The sequence below is a fragment of the Mauremys mutica genome, chromosome 1, assembly GCF_020497125.1.
Source record: "Mauremys mutica isolate MM-2020 ecotype Southern chromosome 1, ASM2049712v1, whole genome shotgun sequence".
Lineage (NCBI taxonomy): Eukaryota > Metazoa > Chordata > Testudines > Geoemydidae > Mauremys > Mauremys mutica.
Genome location: NC_059072.1, coordinates 143081542 through 143108139, shown reverse-complemented (window position 1 = coordinate 143108139; position 26598 = coordinate 143081542). Strand labels below are relative to the sequence as shown.

Here is a 26598-nt window from a genome sequence, read left to right as displayed (position 1 = left end):
TATTTATGAAATGTTAATTCAGCCCCCATCCTCCTTTGCTCATATGCATTATGATAGAGTCTAATTGTATGCACACATCCTATTATTCTCACCTACCCCCTGCTTCTGCCTCCTTCAGTGCACTGGGAGGATGGTGCTCAGGCAATGGGGGAGTTGTTGAATATTTCTTTTTATCCTCATCATTCAATGTGTGATCTAGGGCCTTATTCACTCTATATACCATACAAACACTGCACTGAATACAGAATTAACTTCTTCATGGGCTTTTCTATGGTGCTTATCACTGTAATATGAGAATGCTAAACACAAACATTAATGAATTTGTCTTCACAACACCCCTAGGAGATAGCAGACTCTTATGATGCCCATTTTAAAAGTGACTTAGGCACTTAGAAGCCCAAGAATAACATTTTCAAAAGTGCCTAAGTGACTTAGAGACTTAAATCCCATTTTCTCCAGTAACGTAGGAGCCCAAGAACCATGCAGACTTCTCCCTCTTGCTGCCTAAGTCACTCATGAAAATGGCCCTTAGGCTCCTACATCATTTAGCTGCTTTTGAAAATATTACATACAATGATTAAAGCCAAAATTCTAAACTTGGGGTGAGTGGGCAGCAACCTGAGACCCTCAGGGCTTCATTCTTCAGAGTACTCACCATGTCTGCAGAGCTTTGTGTGTTCAAAGTACTCTCTAGACTTTAATAAACCCTCACCAAACTCCAGGGAAGCAGGTGGGTAAGTATTATTATTAGCTCCATTTTACAAATGGTGAAACTGAAAGAGAAAAGCAAAGTGACTTGCCCAAGGCCACCCAGTGAGTCAGCAGCAGAGACAGGATAAAACTCAGTGTTTTTACTTGCAACTCTGTGCTCATTCCTCTCGACCACACTGCCTGGCTGCAAAAGAGCTGAGCAGCCACATCTTGTCTTGACCCTAGCGGCAGTTGTGAGTGCTCAGTACTTCTGCAAATCACATCCCATAAAAACTGGCTTAAGAGACCTGCTCAGCATCACCTGTGAAGTCTGCGGCAGAGGCAGGAACAGAACTGAGCTCTACTGAATGACGGTCACTGCTCTTAACAAGATCATCCTAGTTCTTCCTGCGCTTCTTGCTCATTCTCTACAGGCCTTCCAGTGTCTAAAGTGAATGAGGCAGAGGTCGCACAGGCAACAGCCTGATGCTGCACAACCACGATTTATCCATCCTAAGCACTGAAAGTGGCCGGGACCCTGCGGGAAAAATAATTCACTAGAAACTTAATGTTAGTGACCAACCAATCTGGTTCCCTTGTGGCTAAATGGAGCCCATCTTCTGGGTCTATAGAGCCGCAGAGTTTTAAGACCCAAAGAGGCCATTGCGATCATCTGCTTCTCCCCTCACCAAAGTGATCCCTCCTGCTGAATGAAGTTGCAACCTCCTTCTCTGCCCCATCTTCAAATCCATGTACAGAGTCTCCATAGGGATTTCAACCTTCTTCCTAATGGACACGTAGCTTCCAGGACTGTTTCCCACAGAGCCCACAGTCACTGGTTCACACCATGACTAAGCCTATAAGGCCCTGCCCAGCACTCACAGCAGACGTCTACTCTCCTCTTTACAGCTGATACCTTTGTACCTTGGGAGCAATTCACCTCCCAGTTCTCCTGCTTCTCACAGAAGCTGCTCCCTGCATTCCTAACTGATTTCCCTGCAGCCCTGCCCTGCCTCTCCTAATTACCTACCCAGCCCATTCCCTGTTTCTCGGAGGGAACTCCTCAGCACATGGGGATGCTGATTTCTCCCTACAGTTGCTGCATGGAGAATCCCTTCTAAGGAAAAACACCTGGTCCCTTCCGTACGAGCTCCATCTGCTGTGATCCCATCTGACCTTCCTTACCGGGTGTGGTACCCAGTTATATCCTTGAGCCTTCTCAGAAAGCCCCAAATCTACTCTCTACCCTCACACTACAGTAGTGGCATAGCTAGGACAGGAAACCTGGGTGGTCCTCAGCTTTCGGGGGGTGGGCAATGATAGGAGGGGCAGAGGGAAGAGTGCAGGAGGGAACCGGTGTCCTGGAGAGGGGGCAGGAGGGAGGGGGGGATTGCCTCCCTCCACCCCTTCCAGCCAGCCCTTACCGCTCAGCAGGTACCCAAAGGTGAGGCTGCCTAGGCCACACAGGCTGCGGGATGTGCCTAGGGTAACCAGATAGCAAATGTGAAAAATTGGACAGGTTTTGGGAGGTAATAGATGCCTATATAAGAAAAAGCCCCAGGACTGTACTTATAAAATTGGGACATCTGGTCACCTAGATGTGCCCTTGTGGAAAAGAAGGGGCTCGAGCTCCATGCACCCTTCCTGACCCTGGCTTCATGTGCATCAACCCAGCCATGTCCCTTTCTTGCTGATGCTAGGAGCTGCTGCTCTGGTCTCTGGCCCCAGCACTAGCCCTTGATTTCAACCACCCCTGCCCCCACAATGCACACCTCCCACGGAGCTAGTACTGGGGTCAGAGACCAGGGAAGCAGCACATGGCGCCGGCAGGAGAAAGACATGGCCAGGCTGGTGGACACCGAGCCAGGGATGGGAGTCCCAGTCTTTGGGTTCGGGGGGCTTCGGCCCTGATTTGAGTGGGTCTGGATGCTAACTGGGTGGGTCATGGCCCACCTGTGGCTACACCCCCTGCACTACACTAGCTGCATGCAGGCATTCTCCTGCTCCAGTCTTAGGGCGAACTGCTGGCTCTGTTGAAGTCAATGGAGGTTTTACCACTGCCGTCAGTGGGGCCAGGATTTCACTCTTAGCCTTGAAATGTTGTTTGTCTACCAAGATCCTTGAGCTGTTTGAGTCCAGTGCACACACACTGCACCCGTCAGGTTGCCATACTTGCATATACTGTACTTGACACAGATGATGGGTGTCCCCTGCACTTACTCTGCTGTTGTCTTTTACCATTGTCAGTATCTCCTGCCTGCACCTGTGTCTGAACTCAGTGAGGGTACATCTTCACTACCGGCCATATCGGCGGGTAGCAATCGATTTCTCAGGGATCGATCTATCGCATCGCATCTAGACGCGATATATTGATCCCCGAATGTGCTCCTGTCGACTCCGGAACTCCACCAATGCGAACAGCAGTAGCGGAGTCAACAGGGGGAGCCGCAGACGTCGATCCCACGCCGTGAGGATGGTAGGTAACTTGATCTAAGATACTTCGACTTCAGCTACGTTATTCACGTAGCTGAAGTTGCGTATCTTAGATCGATCCCCCCCCCCAGTGTAGACCAGCCCTGAGTAATTCCTAACTTACCACCTTGCTGTAGGACTCACTGATTCTGAGACACACTCAAAGACTGAGATTCACATCCCAAGGAAGTCACAATATTCATCAGTAGAGAATATCTCCATCCCTGCCCCCCACAAAACCTGTTTAGTGTGGTGTGAATTGATCAGCTGGAATCTCACTTTGGGCTCAGAGATGACACCACACTTCAGGGGACATCTCCAATGAGAACCACCAGTGCCGGGAACTATCACACACTGGGAGCTCCTGCACTGGACCCAGGTGAACCAAGAAAGTTGCCACCTCCTGAGCAAAGATCAGAGAGAACTAAGAGAATTTACCAACAATAACCTAGACTCATAGACTCATAGACTTTATGGTCAGAAGGGACCATTATGATCATCTAGTCTGACCTCCTGCACAATGCAGGCCACAGAATCTCACCCGCCCACTCCTGTAACAAACCCCTAACCTATGTCTGAGTTATTGAAGTCCTCAAATTGTGGTTTAAAGACCTCAAGGTGCAGAGAATCCTCCAGCAAGTGACCCGTGCCCCATGCTGAAGAGGAAGGCGAAAAACCTCCAGGGCCTCTGCCAATCTGCCCTGGAGGAAAATTCCTTCCCAACCCCAAATATGGTGATCAGCTAAACCCTGAGCATGTGGGCAAGACTCACCAGCCAGACACCCAGGAAAGAATTCTCTGTAGTAACTCAGCTCCCACCCCATGTAACATCCCATCACAGACCACTGGGCATACTTATCTGCTGATAAACAATGATCAATTGCTAAATTAATTGCCAAAATTAGGCTATCCCATCATACCATCCCCTCCATAAACTTATCAAGCTTAGTCTTAAAGCCAGATATGTCTTTTGCCCCAACTACTCCCCTTGGAAGGCTGTTCCAGAACTTCACTCCTCTGATGGTTAGAAACCTTCGTCTAATTTCAAGTCTAAATTTCCTAGTGTCCAGTTTATATCCATTTGTTCTTGTGCCCACATTGGTACTAAGCTTAAATAATTCCTCTCCCTTCCTGATATTTATCCCTCTGATACCTGTTCCTGACCACCATGAGCCCTGCTCTTCCATTGGTCAAACTCCCTCCAAGCAAACTTGCCTAAATGATTCACAACTCACCTGCTTAGTGCTTCTGCAGACACCATTCACTGGCTTCCAGGCATTTAAGCCTGGATAAAGGGACTACAAACCTCAGCAGCCATTCCACCACCACACACCGAGACTATTTTCCCAGTCAGTAACCTGCAGGAATTCACTCGCTCACTCATTTACAGAGGCTGCTAGCAAGCCCTTCTGTCGAGCTCAGAGTGTTACAATCCTTATAGCACCTTCCACATATAGAGTAAAAAGAATAAGTGTCTTCTGACAGAGGTCGTTCCCTTTAACACTGTGACACACTCTGATCACTGGCTCACACCTTCTTCTTTAGAAACAGTCCATAATTTCATGCGCACACTGTATTATTTTTAGCGTATAACAGGGAGTGTTATTCAATATGTTTCCCATCTCTCCTGAGCCCAGGTCGCTCTGAATCACTCAGACTGTTGAATGGAGAGAGCCAGTGTGATGGGAGAGTTGAGATTTCCCTCCATGGTGAGTGGGGCAGAGTGCTGGATGACCAGTGGGACATGAATGATGCCAGCGTGGTGTGCAGGCAGCTCCAGTGTGGAGTCGCTGAGAAAGCTTATAACCCCCCTAAGTCTGAGCAAGGAACAGGCCCCGTGGGGCTGAGAAGGGTCCAGTGTGCAGGAAATGAGACTCGTCTGACTCTCTGTGACATCTTCACGTCTGAGGCAGTCCGGGCAGAAATTGCTGAGGACGTCGGTGTCGTTTGCTCAGGTGATTTATTTCCAAATCTCACAAACACTCTCTGTTCAGTAGGAAAATACATATTAACAGCTGGGATCTATCCCTGCAGGAAGCAGGAGGATCAGACTGGTGAATGGGGCAGGTCGCTGCGCCGGGAGAGTGGAGATTTAATACAATGGCAGCTGGGGGACAGTCTGTGATGATTCCTGGGATCTGTCAGACTCCAATGTTGTTTGCAAAAAACTGGGATGTGGACACGCCATCAATGCAACTGTCTCTGCTCATTATGGGCAAGGATCCGGGCAGATCTGCCTGGATGATGTGAACTGCTCTGGGAATGAGTTCGATCTCGTGAGGGGGCTCAGGGCTGGGGCAGAGGGTTACAGTGTGGGGGCTGAAGGCTCTGGTTAGGGGTGAGGGCTCTGGGGTGGGCCCGGAGATTAAGTGTTCAGGGTGCAGGAGGGGGATCGGGGCTGGGCAGAGAGTTGGAGTACGTGGTGGGTGAGGGCTCTGGCTGGGGCTGTGGGCTATGAGGAGGGGCCATGGATGAATGGTTTGGGGTGCAGGCTGCCCTGGAGCTGCGGCAGAAAGAGAGGACTCCCCCAAGCCTTCTCCTGCTGCCAGGAGCCTCCCCCAAGCCTTCTCCTGCTGCTCTAAGCATTTTGCCGCCCCAAGCACAGCAGGCAGGCTGCCTTCGGCTTGCCTGCAGACAGTCCGCTGGTCCCGAGGCTTCAGCGTGCCTGCGGGAGGTCCGCCGAAGCCGCAGGACCAGCGGACCCTCCGCAGGCAAGCTGCCGAAGGCAGCCTGCCTGCCGCCCTCGCGGTGACTGGCAGAGTGCCCCCAGTGGCTTGCTGCCCCAAGCATGCGCTTGACATGCTGGGGCCTGGAACCACCCCTTCCTGCTGCAGCAGCCTGTGGCCAGGGGAGAGGCACCACTTTCCCTGCTGCAGCAAATCTGGAATCAGGGGAGAGGAACCTCTCCCCGGACGTGGCAGATCCAGGGCTGGGGACAGGGGAGAGGCGCCTGTCCCCGGCTGCAGCAGGTTCGGGGCTGGGGAAGAGGCACCTCTCCAATCCAGGCCCCTGTGGCTACGTGCCTACGTGGCCCTTGATATTCTGCTCTGCAGCCATGTGGCCACACAGCTTAGAGGGAACGTAGTCCTGGATCAATATACACCTCTACCGTGCTATAATGTGGTTGTGCGGAGCCAAAAATCCCTACCGCGTTATAGCTGAAACCCCGTTATATCGGGGTAGCAGCGGCAGGGCTCCAGCGATGATTTAAAGAGCTCCAGGCTCCGGCCACTGCAGGGAGCCCGTGCCTTTTAAATCGCTGGCGAGCCCTGCTGCCGCAGCCTCAGGGTAGCTGTTGCAGGGCTCTAGCGGTGATTTAAAGGGCCCTGGGCTCCCTGCAGCAGCTGGAGACCCGGACCCTTGAAAGCACCACCGGAGCCCCTCTGCTACCATGCTATACACTATATCGGGTCCTGTTACAGCGGGGTAGACATGTATCTATCTTCCCAGACAAACTGGACTTAGTGATAATTGGTCATTCACACAAAAAATCACACCACGTTCTGGTTGCTTCCAGTCCCAAGAGACCAGTCACTTACCCCAGATCAGATGGTACCCTGGATCTTACACCAAAGACAATGCCTGTAGCCAATCCTGTAATAAACTATATGCAGGTTTATTGACTAAGGGGGGAAAAAAAGGGTTATTTTACAGGTTAAAGCAAGTAATCATCTACACACAAATGAGTTACCATTTACACCCTAGGAGGGACAGTATTGTAGTGATCTGTCAATTCCAAATGTCCTTCAGCGCTGACTCAGGGGTAACCCCTTGGGGTCTCTGGCTTCAGTTTGGTGTCTCTAGCCCTGTCACAGTTCAAACAGCGAAAAAGATGAACAATCATCATATCTACTATTTTTATTTCCCTCTTCCAGCCTTCAAAGCGATGGGATGAGGCCTTCTGCAGGTGCTGCTCCATGGGTGTGATAAGGCCATTAACCAATCCTGTATATTGTGATGATCCTTGATAGCCCATCTGATTTTGATAATCCTTCGGGATGGATGGGGAGATGATTCCCGTGCTTGAGCTCACAAGTTCAGAGCAAACATTTTCAAACTTATAAGGCAAAACTTACATATTTTCTTGTAGCATGGACCACAGCCATTACAAGTGAGATTAATGCCTGCAGCAACTAACAACCATTTCATAGAGTCTAAACTCTAAATACATTCTTACAAGACTAATACCTGTTTTGAGCAAAACTAACACACAGGTGACCTGGCCTGATCTCCAGCTATGAGATTGTCAGTTCTCAGCTAATGCCAATGTCACAATCCTTCCCGGCCTTTATCTGTTACAATCTGTATGTAGCTGCTGGTAAAAGATGACCTTCCAGAGATGCCCACTGTATTTCTTGGGGGCCTATGGTGTGTAAAAGAGTCTCTCGTTCTTGGAGTGGTTCTCTAGCAGCTGATCCTGCAGAATGATGCACAGGATTGTTTGCAATCGCTGGGATTTCACTCTTCACACCCCAGTTCTTTCAGAATCAGACGATTTAAATTCCCTTTTCATGCATTTCCTTCTAGAATTCACAGATCTGAGGCTGGTGAGTGACAGTGACTGTGCTGGGCAGCTGGAGGTTTTCTACAATGGGACGTGGGGCAGTGTTTGCTCCAATCAGATGTCTGGAGACACCCCAACAATTGTCTGCAAACAGCTGAACTGTGGGGATGGAGGACAGATTGAAAGAGACTTTGAATATGGAGCAGGTTCTGGTCCCACATGGCTGGACCATGTTGCATGCAGTGATCAGCACAGCTCCCTCTGGCGGTGCCCGTCAGAGCCCTGGAATCCAAAGTCATGTGATAACCGAGCAGAAGAGACCCATATTTCTTGCGCTGGTAATTCTGAAACTACCTGCATATGCTCGTGAAAACACACATATACGCGATGTGTTCAATTAATTGAAGGGTTAGGATACAATTTGTTGTTGTTCACATCTCAGTGTAGGCCGATGTAAATTCTCAACACAAGATACAAACGTATTTTCATGATGTTTTATAAGTATAAACATTTGTCTGATTTACAACAAACATGGAAGTTAATCAATTAATTATACAATGTGCTATAGTAGTGTGAGAGCGAAGAAAAGCCTCTCCCTAGAGCCCCTCTTTAGGCAGCTTTGTGGTCATTAATCCTTTTGGGATGAACAGAGATGGGCCCAGGCTATGCAATTTGGGTCGAGACTGGAATCCCCCACAAGTCTGGGTGTATGTTGGCCTGGAGCAAATTAGTTAGGTATTAAATGACCGAGAGTTCACATTTCAGTTCATACAGTGCTGAAATTATGGGTTTAAAATACAGATAAATTCTACTCCCACGTCACACACACAGCCCAGTGCATTCACCTCGGCTTTTTCTCTCCATAGGAAAAAAAGCAAAACCAACTCAGACCCCTTTTACCGAGTGCCCGAACTCTCCAAGCTGCACAGGTATCTCTGCTTCTCTGTGTCTCACCCTTAGTCCCTAAGGACTTTCCCAGCTGTCCCAATAACATGTGAGGTTTCTGCATTTCCAGACCAGGAGAAGTTACGTGTCGTGGGAGGAGAGGACGGATGCTCGGGGAGAGTGGAGGTTTGGTACCGTGGCTCCTGGGGAACAGTTTGTGATGACTCCTGGGACATGGCGGGTGCTAACGTTGTGTGTAAACTACTGGGCTGTGGATCTGCTGTATCTGCCCCGGACAAGGCTGCATTCGGCGAGGGGACTGGTCCCATCTGGGTGGAGAAATTGAACTGCCGAGGGACAGAGTCATCTCTCTGGGACTGTCCTGCCAAGCCCTGGGGTGAGAGCAACTGTGGTCATAAGGAAGATGCTGCTGTGAATTGCTCAGGTGAGTGACAGGAGATGTTTCTGCTACATGCTGTAATTTTCAGGGAGGAGGCTGGATCAGCCCACCCTTCCCATCCCTTTGGTCCCAGACCAGGCCCTCCCATCTCCTGTGTTCAGGAGCATCATGGATGCTCTGAGGTGGGACCTTTGTGGGGTCAGATTGGCTCAGGCATCAGCCCACATAGCCCCTGCATCCCTGTGCTGCTCTGATGGAGCTTGTGGAGGTGACAGCTGGAGACAACCAGGGACTCTCGGAGGCGAGGTTCCCCCCGGGAACAAACATGTCACCTCCCCCTCACTCCAGGCTCCAACTCTCCTTCCTTTCCCTTTGCAGGTCTGACAGAGAGGACAGATTCTCCAAATACCCCACTTAAAGCATCCCCCTCTTCCCATCAAGGGTTAAATTTCCCTGGTGCTGGGTGACAGTGGATGAGCTGCAAGCTGCAGCCTGAAGGAAGGAGCTCCTTTCCATAGCCTGTGAAATCTGAGGGCGAATGACACCTGGGTGGGAGCTGCAGGCGCTGCTGATCCAGAGGATGCCTGTCTGCTGGCTCCAGCTGGCAGAGCAGGGGCCCATGATTTAAACAGCAGCCTGTGAGCTGCCACCATGGCACATAGATTGTCCCAGTCCATTACCCTGCTGTCCTGGGCCGTGCAATGAGTGACTGGGGAGCTCCCTGTCCCTCCCTGCCCCCTGACTCTCACAGGATAATCTCTCCCTTGTGCATGTTCATTTCCATACAGCTGCCCGTGGTCATCTGCATTATCCTGGGGGCCCTGCTCTGCCTGGTCTTAATCATCCTGGGGGCGCAGGTGCGAAGAGCCAAGGCACAGCACAGAGGTGGGTCCTGTTTGGTGTCACTGTGTGAAATGCCTCTGCAATAGCAGGGGGGCTGCAGGGTGTCAGGGGGAGGGGAGATACCGGGCTGAGTGGGGTGGCCGAGGGTGCCTAACTCCTCTCTCATTTAATATTTTGTTAGTGGAACAGCCCAGCCATGAAATCTGGAGATGATATTAGCTAAGGACCTTTACAGTTTCAGAAAAGCTACATCTGTATCCCCCCACCCTCCCGTGATCAACTCCAGAAGTGCCTACTCAGGCTTCCAGACATCACCTGTCTCTGAGTGGGAACCTCCTGTCCCACCTCCTTGTGGCCTGGGGTGTTTAATGCTGCACAGCCCCCTGCCTTCCACTGTGATACCCCCAACAAACCAGTATGCCCACAGGCCAGCCCCCATGCTGTGCGTTCTCCCCAAGGGCTATGAGCAGTGTATTGCCAGCAGTTACAAATCACCACCCAGCTCTCTCTCAGCAGACTGCACCTTGTTAGTAGGATGAAAGTATCACAAGGAACTCTTTAATAACATAAAATTTCCTCCACACTTGCTGAACACACTAGAATTCACCCGTCTTCCTCATGGGCAGCCTGGTAGACCAACGTCCCTGCAAATATTCAGTGTTGGGATCCCCGTGGACAGAAGGCCCTGCCCATTTGCTGAATCAAAATGAAGGCCCTGAGTCTGTTTAAACTCAGCCTTTCATATCAGAAATCTTTCTTTGTCTCATGGTCTCTGGTAACCCAGTTTGAACCACTCTGTGTAAACCACCCTAAAAGCTGTTACCTTTCTGGAGTTGTTACAATCTCATTGGTTCACCTTAATCAACCCCCCTCCCCCCCGCCACACACACAGTTTTTATTCCTGGAGGAGCTGTGGTAACCCTCCCACATGCAGTAGAACATGAACAATTCATAGATTTAATACAGTGATTCCCAAAGATACTGCCTAAGGTCAGGGCCGGCTCTAGGTTTTTTGCCTCCTCAAGCAAAAAAAAAATTAGCTGCCCCCCACCCCAGACCTGGGATACCCCCCCAGCCCCTGCTGCCCGAGCCCTGGTCTCCACCCCCCCCCACCTGCACCCCCCTGCCGCCCCAGCTCTGTGCCTCCCCTGACCAGCACCACCCTGCCATCCCAGCCCTGGGTTCTCCCACCCTGACCCACATCCCCCCTTCAGCCCCAGCCCTGGGCTTTCTCTCCCTGACCCACATCCCCCCTTCAGCCCCAGCCCTGGGCTCTGTCCCCCCACCCGCACCCCCTGCCACCCCAGCCCTAGGCTCTCCACCACAGACCCCGTGCTGCCCCAGCTCTGGGCTCCTCCCTGCCACCCCAGCAGTGCCCCCATACCTACACACCCCCTGCTGCCTCAGCCCCCTCCACCTGCACCCCCTGCCACCCCTGCCTTGGGCTTTCCGCCCCCTGTCCCCACCTGCACCCTCCTTCCACCCCAGCCCTGGGTCACTGGTAACTTGCTCCCAGGGCGGGTCACTCAGCAGGAATTTTGTATGTGCACAGAACACAGACAGGATTGGTTCCCATATGGTTACAGAGCTGCAGTAAAGTGGATGAATTTTCAGCTTGTGATTGGAAGATATCTGGATGCATATTATAAGACTGTCCTCCATAAATGAGGAAAAGTCGAGGTGCCTTTGTTATTCTTTTGTTCCACTCTCTGTTTCTATGGGGAATTTTCCAATACAATATCACTGTCTTCCTTTTAAACAAATAAAACTAAAAAAAAAAAAGGCTGTTGAAAATAGGCTTCTATCTCCCTTGCTAGGCTTGCTATAGACCACCAGACCAAGGGGATGAGGTGGACAAGGCTTTATTCCAGCAACTAGCAGAAGTTACTAGATCGTAGGCCCTGGTTCTCATGGGAGATTTTAATCACCCTGATATCTGCTGGGAGAGCAATACAGCAGTGCACAGACAATCCAGGAAGTTTTAGGAAAGTGTAGGGGCTAATTTCCTGGTCCAAGTGCTGGAGGCAGGGCCAGCTCCAGGCACCAGCTTATCAAGCAGGTGCTTGGGGCGGCAACTCGGGAGTGGGGTGGCACTTTCAGGGATTCGGCGGAGGGCCCCTCACTCCCGCTCGAAGCAAAGGACCTCCTGATTGCTATCGCGGCTTTTTTTTTTTTTTGGCTGCTTGGGGCGGCCAAACCCCTGGAGCCGGCCCTGTCTGGAGGAACCAACCAGGGGCAGAGCTCTTCTTGACCTGCTGCTCACAAACAGAGAAGAGTTAGTAGGGGAATCAAAAGTGGATGGGAACCTGGGAGGCAGTGACCATGAGATGGTGGAGTTCAGGATCCTGACACAGGGAAGAAAGGAGAGCAGCAGAATACAGACCCTGGACTTCAGAAAAGCAGACTTGGAGTTGCAGCTAGCAAGAGATGTTAAGAGTAACAAGAAGGGTTTCTTCAGGTATGTTAGCAACAAGAAGAAAGTCATGGAAAGTGTGGGCCCCTTACTGAATGAGGGAGGCAACCTAGTGACAGAGGATGTGGAAAAAGCTAATGTACACAATGCTTTTTTTGCCTCTGTCTTCACAAACAAGATCAGCTTCCATACTGCTGCACTGGGCAGCACAGTATGGGGAGGAGGTGACCAGCCCTCTGTGGAGAAAGAAGTGTTTCGGGACTATTTAGAAAAACTGGACGAGCCCAAGTCCATGGGGAGGGATGCGTCGCATCCAAGGGTGCTAAAAGAGTTGGTGGATGTGATTGCAGAGCCATTGACCATTATCTTTGAAAACTCATGGTGAATGGGGGAGGTCCTGGATGACTGGAAAAAAGCTAATGTAGTGTCCATCTTTAAAAAAGGGAAGAAGGAGGATCCGGGGAACTACAGGCCAGTCAGTCTCACCTCAGTCCCTGGAAAAATCATGAAGAAGGTCCTCAGGGAATCAATTCTGAAGCACTTAGAGGAGAGGAAAGTGATCAGGAACAGTCAGCATGGATTCAGCAAGGGCAAGTCATGCCTGACTAACCTAATTGGCTTCCATGAGGAGATAACTGGGTCTGTGGATGAGGGGAAATCAGTGGATGTGTTATTCCTTGACTTTAGCAAAGCTTTTGATACTGTCTCCAACAGTATTCTTGCCAGCAAATTAAAGAAATATGGGCTGGATGAATGGACTATAAGGTGGATAGAGAGCTGGCTAGATCGTCAGTCTCAACGGGTAGTTATCAATGGCTCCTTCAAGCAGAGTGTCCCAAGGATTGGTCCTGGGGCCAGTTTTGTTCAATATCTTCATTAATGATCTGGAGGATGGCGTGGACTGCACTCTCAGCAAGTTTCCAGGTGACACTAAACTGGGAGGAGTGGTAGATACGCTGGAGGGTAGGGATAGGACACAGAGGGACGTAGACAAATTAGAGGACTGGGCCAAAAAAACCCTGATGAGGTTCAAGAAGGAGAAGTGCAGAGTCCTGCACATAGGACAGAAGAATCCCATTCACTGTTACAGACTAGGGACCGAATGGCTAGGAAGCAGTTCTGCAGAAAAGGACCTAGGAGTTACAATGGATGAGAAGCTGGATATGAGTCAACAGTGTGCCCTTGTTGCCAAGAAGGTTAATGGCATTTTGGGCTGTATAAGTAGGGGCATTGCCAGCAGATCGAGGGACGTGATCATTCCCCTCTATTCGACATTGGTGAGGCCTCATCTGGGGGCAACAAAAATGATTAGGGGGCTGGAGCACATGACTTATGAGAAGAGGCTGAGGGAACTGGGATTGTTTAGTCTGCAGAAGAGAAGAATGAGGGGGAATTTGATAGCTGCTTTCAATTAACCGAATGGGGGTTCCAAAGAGGATGGATCTAGACTGTTCAGAGTGGTAACAGATGACAGAAGAAGAGTAATGGTCTCAAGTTGCAGTGTGGGAGGTTTAGGTTGGATATTAGGAAAAACTTTTTCACTAGGAGGGTGATGAAGCACTGGAATGGGTTACGTAGGGAGGTGGTGGAATCTCCTTCCTTAGAGGTTTTTAAGGTCAGGCTTGACAAAGCCCTGGCTGGGATGATTTAGTTGGGAATTGGTCCTGCTTTGAGCAGGGGGTTGGACTAGAGGACCTCCTGAGGTCCCTTCCAACCCTGATATTCTATGATTCTATGATTCAGATAGAGAGGTGCACTGTCCATTTAGTCCACCGAATTCCTTCTTTGGGGGCTGCAAGATGAGGTCACACCAGTATCCCTAATCCACTCTGGGGATGTCTTCTGAAGGGGATATCTGGGCCAAAGCCTACTACTCCTTGGGCACACTTGTTCCCCATTCACAGGGCCACCCCGCTCTAGCAGTGAGCTCTCCATTCACAGCAAGCTGCAGCATGAAGTTTTAGCTACCACACTCCCTCCTCCTCCCTTCCTGTTGATAGTGACCAAGGGAATGCTGGGAAATGTAGTTCTTTCCCTGCTCCAGAGCTGGTTTTATAGGCAGGGAGCTAACCAAGGAACTACACCTCCCAGGGCCCCCTGTTGTTTCTCAGCTACCAGGCTGGATCCCTGCCAGCTCCCGCCCCTGCAAATGGGCTGCCCCAAGCAGCTGCTTGCTTCGCTGGTGCCTAGAGTCGCCCCTGCCTGGGGTTGCACAATCTATCTAGGGTGACCAGACAGCAAATGTGAAAAATCGGGACGGGGGTGGGGCTGTAATAGGAGCCTAAATAAGAAAAAAAAAACAAAATCGGGACTGTCCCTATAAAATCAGGACATCTGGTCACCCTAAATCTATCCCAGGGAGGGGTTCTGAATATCACAAGGAGAAAGGCACCTAGAGAAATTGGAAATATTGTCAGGAAAAAAGTATATAAAAATCGAGCTCTGGTAAATAGTTTGAAGAGAGTGATCCAGTAGAAAAGATGATCTTAGGAGGGAGAAATGCGGGAAAGGCGCATTATACTGTATTATACTCAAACCTAACAGATGTAGGGGATTTTACATTTATAGCACACAATACAAACATTAGCTACCAGCTCCTTGGCAAGAAGATGGAGAATGGGATTGCCATCAACATATATGTAACATTCACAACTTTCCAGTAAGACAATGCCCATAGTCGGATCTCATGCTTCAGGGCTTCAGCCGGTCACCCACAGGGGTCAGGAAGGAATTCTGGGAAGCCCCCATATTTGTGTTTTGTTTCTTGCCCTCCTCTGAAGCATCAGGCATTGACTACAGATGGAGATGTGACGCTGGACCAGTCCTCTGAGGTGCTATAGAGAAACCTGTTTCTAAGATATCTGGCTGGTTTGTCTTTTCCACATGCTCAGGGTCACACCAATTGTCAGATTTGGGGTCAGGAAGGAATTTTCCCCCAGGGCAGATTGGCAAAAAGGGACCTTGGGGGATTTTCATTTTCCTCTGAACCATGGACCATGAATCACCTGCCAGTATTATCTAGGCATCTCTCATCTCATCAGTTCCCTGCCATTGCTGGGGCCTGGGACATTGGTGGTACCTTAGTCACTCCTGTTTTCTGCCTGTGGCACACAAGAGCTTATTCTTCTGAGGACTGAAATGCTTTAGTCTAAATGCATCTTTGGGCTCAAACCTAGGGGTATCTGGGTGAAATGCAGTGGCCCGTGTTATACAGGAGATCAGACTAGATGTTCTAATGGTCCCATCTGGCCTTAAACTTGATGGGAAAAAAGTGTTATAATCATTTTGCAGATAAACACCAGTGTGGGGGAAGAATTATTTAAGATGCTCCAAAGGTCAATAGCCAGGAATAATGGGATGAGATTAAAAAGGGAACATTTAAGATGAATGTGAGGAAGCTTCCTGACAGCGAACTAGCCCTGGGAACCATCAACAAAGAGCTGTTGTGGAAAGAAACCCTGTCACCTGGCTCATTTCAATTCCAGCACTGGGAATGTGCTGTAGCTTCAGGCTCACACTGGGCCCAGGAGGAGGGGCTGGATAATCCCATAGTGTTTCCCATCTCTGGTTTCAATGACCCTGTGCAAACCCTGACCTTTGTTTTCAGGCTCCAGAAGACCCTTGGATCCCTTCTCTGAGGCTGTGTACGAGGAGATTGATTATAACCTGATGAGAGAGAAGCAGGAGATGTTCAGTCGCTCAGGTCTGTGTGTCTCACTCTTAACAAAAAGAACGAGGAGTACTTGTAGCTCCTTAGGCCTGGTCTACACTAAGAACGGGGGTCGAACTAGGGTACGCAAATTCAGCTACGTGAATAGCGTAGCTGAATTCGAAGTAGCCTAGTTCGAAGTACTCACCCATCCAGATGCCGCGGAACCGAACTCCGCGGCTCCAAGGTCGACTCCGCCACCGCCGTTTGCAGTGGTGGAGTACCGGAGTCGAACGGAGCGCTTCCGGAGTTCGAACTATCGCGTCTATATTAGACGCGATAGTTCGAACTCCGAAAAGTCAAACTCTCCGCGTTGAACTGGCATGTAAGTGTAGACCTACCCTTAGAGACTAACAAATTTATTTGGGCATAAGCTTTTGTGAGCTAAAACCCACTTCATCAGATGCCCAAATAAATGTGTTACTCTCTCAGGTGCCACAAGTACGCCTGTTCTTTTTGCTGATACAGACTAACATAGCTACCACTCTGAAACCTGTCACTCTTAACAGGGAGCAGCTATCTAATGCCCTTTCCCTCTGAGGCCCTGGCCCAGAGTGAAATCACTGCAGCTTCAGCCCTGTGAGCTTCTCATTGGCGCTGGGCAAAAGTCTTCATTACGAAATGTTTGATGAAAAATGCAGATTCAGGAACACCAAAACATTTCACAAATTCCTGTCAATTTCACCCAATTGTTCCAAATACACACAGAACAATTCATTTCATTTCAACATTTTCTAAAGAAAACATTTTGTTTTTTCAATTTGATAGTATTTTTCCATTAGAAATTTCCTTTAATTTTATCTATAAAACCAAACAAACAAAAATTGACTAATGTCCAAAAAAACACCAAATGGTTTCATTGAACATTTTACTTTTCAATTTGCCAAAAAAAAAGAAAAAAAAGTCAATTTTGGCTCAACTCAAAACAATGTTGTTGGGTTTTGTTGTTGATTTTTTTGCTTTCCCCCTCCCCAATAGCCAAGAACCAAACCATCTGTTTTTTGTTTGTTTGTTTTTGTTTGGGTTTGGGGTTTGTTTGTTTTTGCCAAGCTCTAGCTGTGGGAGCTGGGTCTGTGGTGAGACCAGCAGTTACTCATGTAGACTGAGGGAGATGGGCTTCCTTCCCACCATACACTGAGTGTCCCTGTTCTAGGGACAGTTAATGTCACTCTGCCCATCCTGCAGCCTTGGAGTGTAATGAGTGAGGGGTCAGGAAAGTGACTCTCTGGGTCAGGCTAAACTATCATTTGAAAATTCTCTGGAGCATTGGAGCAGGGGATGTTCTGTGCCCCCCTCCCACCACAAGCACTGGTCAGCTGGGTCGGCTCCCTCCTTCCCCGGAGCAGAGAGATCAGCGCAGGAGAGCCTCATGACTTTGAGTCACAGCCCTTTTATCCATTCTGCCATTTTGTTTCAATGTCTGATGGGAACATCCTGCCCAAGGGCTGTGCTGTGGTGGGGCTCTGGGAACATGCTCAGGGTATCCCACAACACCACTGACAAAATGGTTACAGTGAATCTCAGACTCTGTTCTGGGCCTATCTTGGCCTAATCGGGAAACACCACGGAGAGCTGATCGACTGATTCATGGGGGAGACGGGTATTTCCCTGAAGAAGGAGGAGTCCCCTCTGTGGCGGAGGAGGCCAGGACCATTGTGGAACTTCCCTGGACCAGCAGCCAGAGACGTGCCCTTCACTCACCCCAGTATATTTCAGGTCAGATTGTAGCATCCTCTCAGTCACATTTACCAGAGTGACATGGAGATTTCTCTTGGGGAGTCTGTGTCAGCCTCTCACTGGTCAGAGTTGCTGTGAGTCACCATCTCCTGCAGAAGAAGGAATAGACTGAGACCAGAAATCCTGCTCCAGGCCCCAAATGTGTTCCCAGTCCCACGGTTCTGCTGTTCTCACTGACGAATTTCTGGTTCTCATCTCTCCAGTATCCTATTCAGATGACTCAGTGGCGAAGCTGCAGTATTACACCGGGGAAAAATGATCCTGGATCAGAACAAGGTAATGGGGGAGGGGCAGACTCAGGCCGAGAGACCCAAATCTGAGCAGAGAACAGAATTTCTATGACACTTTCTGCAATTGCAGCCATTTCCGCTCGCACGGTTCCCATTTTACACAGTCAGGTCTAATCCCATTAAACAGGATTTCTGCCAGAATCTCAGGATGGGAACATGTGCCCATCTCCTGAGCACACACCCCTGGGAGTGACTCCCAGTGACCTCCCCAGGTGAAGAGCTGGCGGAGATGGGTCAGTGTCTTTGGGTGGAAGGCGTCAGTGCCAAGCAGGGCTCCTCTCTCATCTCTGAGAGAGGGGGGGAATATTGTCCTATATTATAATTACAGATGGGCTCAGCCCAACTCACTGATCTGAACCCACCAGAATTTTAGGGGAAGGGAATTTGCAGATTCTGACCCTAACTCTGGATCTCAGTTTTGGGGCTGGCACCTGTCATTATAACAAGCTGAAGGAAAATCTTGGATGTGAACTTCCTGGCTTGGGCCCATCTCTAACTGTAAATAGGGCAGCATTTCTACCCCAGCTGCTCTCAAGGGAGTCCATGATTTGGGCCCTTTGTGAGTTTAGCCTGTGGCTGGGGAAGGAGACACTGAGCAGATGAGCCAGTTTTGCTGAGAAGCTGGAGCGCTGCCAAGCTGAGCCCTGGGCTGCCTGAGAGGCTAGTGGAGAGCAAGAGCTCACAAAGGATCAGAACAGTGACCTCCCAGCAGGAGCGTTAATTCCTGCAGCGGGGAAGTTTCTCCTCCCCAGTGAGACAGGAGATCAGCTGGATTCAGAGACCATCTCTGGCCTTGCCAGGCCTGTGTCCTAACCTGTTATCTCAGCACAAGCCCAGATCCTGCTCCCACTGAAACACATACAAGAGCTGCTGTTGGATTCTGCAAGGACAGGACTGGACCCTAGTTATTTCTGGGACTCCTGTTTTACTGTAGTTCTCTGACTTGTGCCCTCTCACCATGGGCCCCCTGCGACTTCCCTCTCATGTGCCATGATAAACAACTCTAGTTATAAGCACCACCTACGCTGAAGAGACACTGTTGGTGCCAGGGGCTGAGTGTGGTGTTTGCTGTTCTAGAGGGAGCTTCCCCAGGGGGCTCTCAGTTGGATTATGATAATGTGAAGGAGCCTGCCCTGAACGACATCCCCCAGACTCCAGACGGCCGAGGTGAGTAGTGACTCCGACTCTTGGAAGCAACGTCACCCTGATGAAAAACTAACTGTATTTCCCAGTAGGAACAATAGCGGTTTGTTAAGAAAACCACAAAATTCACCCACCAGTATTGTCTATTGACGTAACGCTGGGGGCACTGACCAGGTGCATTACAAGAGCTGTGTGGAGGCCCAGGGGTAGGGAAGCGTGTGATGTCCTAGGTCATGACAGAGGCCCATTGCAGAGACTGAAGGAGCAGTTTGCTCATGAGCTGTCCATGCGGTACTTGGCTCAGGTCACTGACCTGTGACCCTCACTGCCATGAGCACTAGGGTTACTCACTATTTGTAAACATAATGCATCAAAGCAGAGATCTTTACATAGCAGTAATGTTCCCTGCCAGCCTTTCCTGGCATGCAACTATGGCAGCTTATATACATCTGTGTCAGACACACTGTGACAGGGGGATGGGCGGGACATAGAGATTTTACACCCGAGGGCCAATGTCCCACCCTTATTAGCTGGCTCAACTCCCACTGGTGTTAGTACATTGGAAACTGATGGCAGTTCATGGGGTAAACTTTATCAGGAGAAAGCAGCAAAGAGTCCTGTGGCACCTTATAGACTAACAGATGTATTGGAGCATGAGCTTTCGCGGGTGAATACCCACTTCGTGGGATGCATGTAGTGGAAATTTCCAGGGGCACTTCGTGGGATGCATGTAGTGGAAATTTCCAGGGGCATACCTGCCCCTGGAAATTTCCACTACATGCATCCCACGAAGTGGGTATTCACTCACGAAAGCTCATGCTCCAATACGTCTGTTAGTCTATAAGGTGCCACAGGACTCTTTGCTGCTTTTATAGATCCAGACTAACATGGCTACCCCTCTTATACTTTATCAGGAGAACGCATTGAAAAGACATTTTAAAAATAATGTCAAGTTTAGGAAGCTGGAGACAAACTCGGGACAATTCCAAGTCATTTATATTTGTAATTATTGTAACCAAATGCCTTGTGGAACGATCCCTCTGAACTAGATTCCAGTCACCTCTTTCCAGAACTCCCCCTTCCCCTCGTCATCTGGGAGCTCTAGGATCCACTCAACCAGCTACTGAAATGTATCAAATCAATCTGATCTGTAAATCTCCTCAGTCTGAGGGTTCCAGAGCAGGGCTTGTCTTACATCCCTGAGGGTGGAAGGGCTGAGAGAGTCCCAGGGACCAATGAGGCTGGCACATCTGCAGCTTGTAGTTTATTTCTATCTTCCCTGTGAATATTCTCTTAATTACTTCACATCTTCATGTCAGATGCCCCTGTCGTGCCTGGAGATGTCCCGGGGATGGTTATGATGATGCCAGAGAAGTGTCTGACACTGAAGGTGACCCTCATTTGGGGCAGAATAATGAGAAAGGCACTGGAGCGAATGACAGGGATTCACAGACTGGTGCGTGGAGATCTTTTTGCACTTCACACTGTCTCTGAAGAATGGGAGGGCTGGAAATGTGGGGTACGCAGCAAGAGAACAGCCCTGGCCAAGCCAATGCCTGTAAGGCAATCTCTCCTTCCCTCACCTCTCCATTCCCTCAAAGCAGAGGCTTCAGTGCCTGCCATGGGGAGAGGAACAACAGGGTCCCTGCTGGGTGGTACTTCGTGGTCAAACCAGCAAGGTATCTGGGATCCTTCTGCCTCTAGGTTCCAAATCTTGTGTTGCTGCCATGCCCTGGATGTGCTCGATTCCCACCCGTTCACTGTGCATGTATCTTTTGGGCAGAATCCTATACACCAATGTCCTGTTACTGCTGCACCAGTGTTAAAGAGCCCATTACACATCTTGTAAAATCTGAAATTGGCTTTGCCCATTGTCCTTGGCCAATATCTCTCCTCTCTTCCCCATTGTGTCATGAGCAGAGACACCATCAGCCACCCCAGAGGAGGTGCAGTGGTGATGAAATGTGCATTGATTAGTACTTGATAAGAATAACGTGCTAATGTTCATTGCTAGGCAGAGTGAAAGTTTCCATTGCTGGCAAGTGCTTGGGTTTTGTACATGGAGTGACAAGTAGCTACAGCTGGCACTTGGCAACTTTACCTGGTCTGGAAACCAAAGGTTTTACTCTCCAGACTACGTATAGAGATGACGGATTAGAAGTTGTCATAGACCCAAGACTGAAGGGGGAATGATTCCCATCTGTACTGTAGAACAGAGGTTCTCAGACTGGGCAGCACAGAATATATTCTGGGGCAGCATGAGAAACCAGAGCAGAGAGCGGTGGCTCTGTTCGGGTACCCAGTTTTGAAGGCAGCTGTCATAAACAGACAGTTAAGGGTTAACTCTTCTTTTACCTCTAAAGGGTTAAGAAGCTCACATAACCTAGCTGACACCTGACCAAAAGGACCAATAAAAAGATAAAATATAAAAAAGAGGGAGGAGGGAAATCAGTCTTTTGTCTGTTCAGTAAGTTTGTGCCGATGTGGAAAGATCCAGGATTCCACCAGCTAACATTTCTTAAAAGTAGTGAGTATTAGAGAAGAATTCTCTTAGATTTCTTTTCTTTTGTGACTTCTTTTTGCATAAGAGGGAGAATCAAGTTTGTGTAACTAAGCTTTTGCCCAGAGGGCAGGGGCAGCTCCAGGCCCCAGCACGCCAAGCGTGTGCTTGGGGCGGCATGCCGCGGGGGGCGCTCTGCCGGTTGCCAGGAGTGCAGCAAGCAGGCAGCCTTCAGCGGCATGCCTGCGGAGGGTCCGCTGGTCCTGCGGCTTCGGTGGAGTCGCGGGACCAGCGGACCCTCCACAGGCACGCCTGCGGTAGGTCCACCAGAGCCGTGGGACCAGCAGACCCTCCGCAGGCATGCCGCTGAAGGCAGCCTGCCTGCTGCCCTCCTGGCAACCGGCAGAGCGCCCCCCGCGGCATGCCGCCGTGCTTGGGGCAGCGAATTGTCTAGAGCCACCTCTGCCAGCGGGACATCCTCTGTGTTTTAAATCTGTTGTCTGTGAGATTTCCTCGCATGCTAATCTCACAGAGGTATCCCATTCACCCTTTTTCTTTAATTAAAAGTTTTCTTTTTAAAACCTGATTAATTTTTCCTTGTTTTAAGATCCAAAGGTTTTTGGATTGGTGTTCACCACAGAATTGGTGAAGAAATCTCTCCAGTCTACCCAGGGAAGGGTTATAGGAACTTGGGATGGAGATATTTTGGGGGAAGAGAAACTCCAAATGGTCCTTTCCCTTTTTATTGTTTAAATCATATGGTGGTGGCAGAGGAGTACCAGGTTTTAACCTAAGCTGGTAAATAATCTTGGGGTTATCTCATGCAGGTCCCCACATCTGTACACTAAAGTTCAGAGTGGGGGTGACACCTTGACAGCAGCACTGCCACCGGCAGTAGCGCAGAAGTAAGGATATCATGGTCTGGTGTTGCTGCTGTTACGTCTCCGCTGCTGCTGGCAGCAATGCTGCCTTTCAGCTGGGTGGCTGGAGAGCTATATACTTAAATGGTTCTTTTTGACTCAATGAAAGTTGCATGTTGATTTTTTTTTAAAAATTGGTACATGTACTTGTGTGGCGGGGAGGAGAGGTGTCAGCTACTACGGATACATGGAAAGGGGCCACAATCAAAGAAGTTTGAGAACCACTGCTGTAAAGTGCACTCCACCTTGATCTGCAGCCGCACATAACCATAGAATGGATCCACTGACTGTACGTCTCCCCCTTGGTGTTTTCAGGTTGGAGTCGGCATTCGCTAAGGAGTGAAGTTGTCTCTGAGATGGAGAAGGAAACCCCGTCCCTGCCTCCTGGAGACAGAGGTTATGATGATGTGGGACATGGTGACTTTGGGGGTTCAATATCATAACAATTTGATTGGACAAAATAACCCCGTGAGGATGTAAACGCTCCAACTCTTTCTCTCAGAAATGATGCCCAGAGAAAGTCTCTGCCTGGTAGATAGACAAAGCAGGTGTTTTTGTAGGATTTGTGTGAATTTTCAGGAAATACAAGAGTGAGTGGGAAAAGTTTCATAAGCTTTCTTTGTATAACCTCCCATTGTTTGGAGGGGCTGGAAGTTTCCTGTTTGTTTATGCCTATAATTTCTTCAGCTTGACTTTGTGCCTTTTTCATATTAAATCCTTTCTGAAAGTCTTCCCCTTAGTGGATGTTTTTTTTTGCCAGATGATTTGTGCAGTTTCCAGGGCTCACCACAAAGAGAGGCTGAGATTAAACAAACCAAGAGACAAGGGAAGGCCACCTCTGGGTATAGTTGGGTGGGTTTACACATCACGCATGTGGTAAAAGTGAGAAACCAGGTAGAGACATTCAGAGATGAGCAACATGTTTGTTCCTGAAGTGAATTCAGATTTGAAACTTTTATTGAATCCAAGGAGATATTGGAAATTATCCCTGAGTAATTCACACCTGAAATTAAACAAACTGTGAAAAGATTTCCCGATTAGCAATAAATGCAGAGGATAAATATTTCTGCTAGGACTGGAAATTAATTCTATAGAAAATAATGACAAGAGGACGCTTAATAAGAATCTGGATTTCCACTGAACCAATAAAGCTACAACAAGTAACAAATCACTGAGTTGTTACGTAAAACTCCAGTAAAAGTGATCATGGTCACACAGTGGAATGTTTATTTCCATGACAATCTACAAATGTAGTTGAAAATCGATGCTGAGCTGAGAACTGACCAGTGGGAAAAGCCAGAAGTGTTCTCTTGATGAACCCTCAGTGAAATCAATACCAGAGCGCATCCAGAGGACATCGCTATTTTACAGAAATGTCTGTCTTTCCTTTATCACAAATCCTGCATTCAGTTGGGTCACTTCATCTGTAGAAGGATAGATTAGAAATACAAATGGTGAGAGAAGGTGCTTCCAATCATCTGCATTCAGCAGGGCCAGGAGTCATATAAAGAGACAGAAATACAACAATTTACTTTTGAAAGGAGAAAAATATACACCTTCCTAATGTCTTTTTAATATGGCATAGTGATCCTAGGAGACTGAAGGGGGATAAGAGTATGTCGACTTTATAGAAGTCGATTTTTTAGAAATCGATTTTATACAGTCAATTGTGTGTGTCACCACTAAAAGCATTAAGTCGGCAGAGTGCGGCCACAGTACCGGGGCTAGTGTCAACTTTCAGAGTGTTGCACTTTGGGTAGCTATCCCACATTCCCGCAGTCTCCACTGCTCATTGGAATTCTTTGTTGAGCTCCCAGTTCCTAATGGGGCAAAAACATTGTTGTGGCTGGTTTTGAGTACATGTCGTCAGGCCCCACTTCCTCCATAAAACAACAGCAAACAATCGTTTCTCACCTTTTTTCCTCGGTTACCCGTGCAGACGACATACCACGGCAAGCATGGAGCCCGCTCCGATCACTACGGCAGTTATGAGCACTGTAAACACCACTCACATTATCCTGCAGTATGTGCAGCACCAGAAACTTCAAAAGCAGGCAAGGAGGCGACAGCAGCGCGGTGACGAGAGTGATGAGGCCATGGACGCAGAGTTCTCTCAAAGCATTGGCCCTGGCAATTTGGACATCATGGTGCTAATGGGGCAGGTTCATGCTGTGGAATGCCGATTCTGGGCCCGGGAAACAAGCACAGACTGGTGGGACCACATAGTGTTGCAGGTCTGGGATGATTCTCAATGGCTGTGAAACTTTCACATGCATAAGGGCACTTTCATGGAACTTTGTGACTTGCTTTCCCCTGCCCTGAAGTGCAAGAATACCAAGATGAGAACAGCCCTCACAGTTCACAAACAAGTGGCGATAGCCCTGTTGAAGCTTACAATGCCAGACAGCTACCGGTCAGTCATGAATCAATTTGGAGTGGGCAAATCTACTGTGGGGGCTGCTGTCATCCAAGTAGCCAATGCAATCAAAGAGCTGCTGATATCAAGGGTAGTGACTCTGGAACATGTGCAGGTCATAGTGGATGGCTTTAATGCAATGGGATTCCCTAACTGTGGTGGGGCGATAGACGGAACACATATCCCTATCTTGGAACTGGAGCACAAAGGCTGCCAGTACCTAAACCGAAAGGGGTACTTTTCAATGGTGCTGCAAGCACTGGTGGATCACAAGGGATGTTTCACCAACATCAACATGGGATGGCCGGGAAAGGTACATGACGCTCGCAACTTTAGGAACGGCTGGAGCAAGGGACTTACTTTCCAGACCAGAAAATAACCGTTGGGGATGTTGAAATGCCTATAGTTATCCTTGGGGTCCCAGCCTACTCCTTAATGCCATGGCTCATGAAGCCATACACAGGCACTCTGGACAGTAGTCAGGAGCTGTTCAACTGTAGACTGAGCAAGTGCAGAATGGTGGTAGGATGTGCCTTTGGACGTTTAAAAGCACGCTGGCGCAGTTTACTGACTCCGTTAGACCTCAGCAAAACCAACATTTTCATCGTTATTACTGCTTGCTGTGTGCGCCACAATATCTGTGAGCGCAAGGGGGAGACGTTTATGGCAGGGTGGAAGGTTGAGGCAAATTGTCTGGCCACTGATTACGCGCAGTAAGACACCAGGGCAGTTAGAAGAGCACAGCAGGGTGCGCTGTGCATCAGAGAAGCTTTGAAAACCAGTTTCATGACTGCCCAGGCTACGGTGTGAAAGTTCTGTTTGTTTCTCCTTTATGAAAACCCACCCTCTTGATTCATTCTACTTCCCTGTAAGCAAACTGCCCTCCCCTCCCCCGTTTGATCACTTCTTGCAGAGGCAATAAAGTCGTTGTTTCAAATTCATGCATTCTTTATTAATTTGTCACACAAATGGGAAGATAGCCCGGGAGGAGTGCGGGAGGAGAGAAGGACTGGGTGGGGTGGTGGAGGAGGGGAAGAGGGAAGGACAAGGCCACACTGCACTTCTACCTTATTGAATGCCAGCTTTCTGTTGCTTGGGCAGTACTCTGGGGTGGAGTGGTTGGGTGCCCAGAGGCCCCCCCACCGCGATCTTGAGTGTCTGGGTGAGGAGGCTATGGAACTTGGGGAGGAGGATGGTTGGTTACACAGGGGCTGCAGTGGCGGTCTGTGCGCCTGCTGCCTTTCCTGTACCTCAGCCATACGCCGGAGCATATCAGTTTGATCCTCCAGTAGCCTCAGCATTGCATCCTGCCTCCTCTCATCACACTGACACCACCTCTCCTCTTGCTCCCTCCACATGTCCTCTCGTGCTTTCCTGCACTCTGACATTGTCTGTCTCCATGCATTCTGCTGGGCTCTTTCAGTGTGGGATGACTGCATGAGCTCAGAGAACATTTCATTGTGAGTGTGGTTTTTCGCCTTCTTATCTGCGCTAACCTCTGGGATGGAGATGATGGGGGAACATTGAAACATTTGCAGCTGCGGGAGGAAAAAAAGGGAGAGTAGTATTTAAAAAGACACATTTTAGAGAACAATGGGTAGACTCTTTCATGGTGAACTAAGCTGTTAACATTACATAGCATGTTGCTTTCTTTACAAGGTTGCATTTTGCCTCTT

The 26598-nt window shown here is 49.2% G+C and overlaps 1 protein-coding gene across 1 annotated transcript in view; it reads left to right on the top strand.

Moving 5' to 3' along the window:
* The window catches only part of LOC123347552 (antigen WC1.1-like), an 838191-nt gene that overhangs the window by 115447 nt on the left and 696146 nt on the right, over nucleotides 1–26598 (top strand). Inside the window, exon 13 of the mRNA XM_044984910.1 lies at nucleotides 15815–15910. Within this exon, the coding sequence (XP_044840845.1) occupies nucleotides 15815–15910 (96 nt within the window). The remainder of the gene's footprint in view (nucleotides 1–15814; nucleotides 15911–26598) is intronic.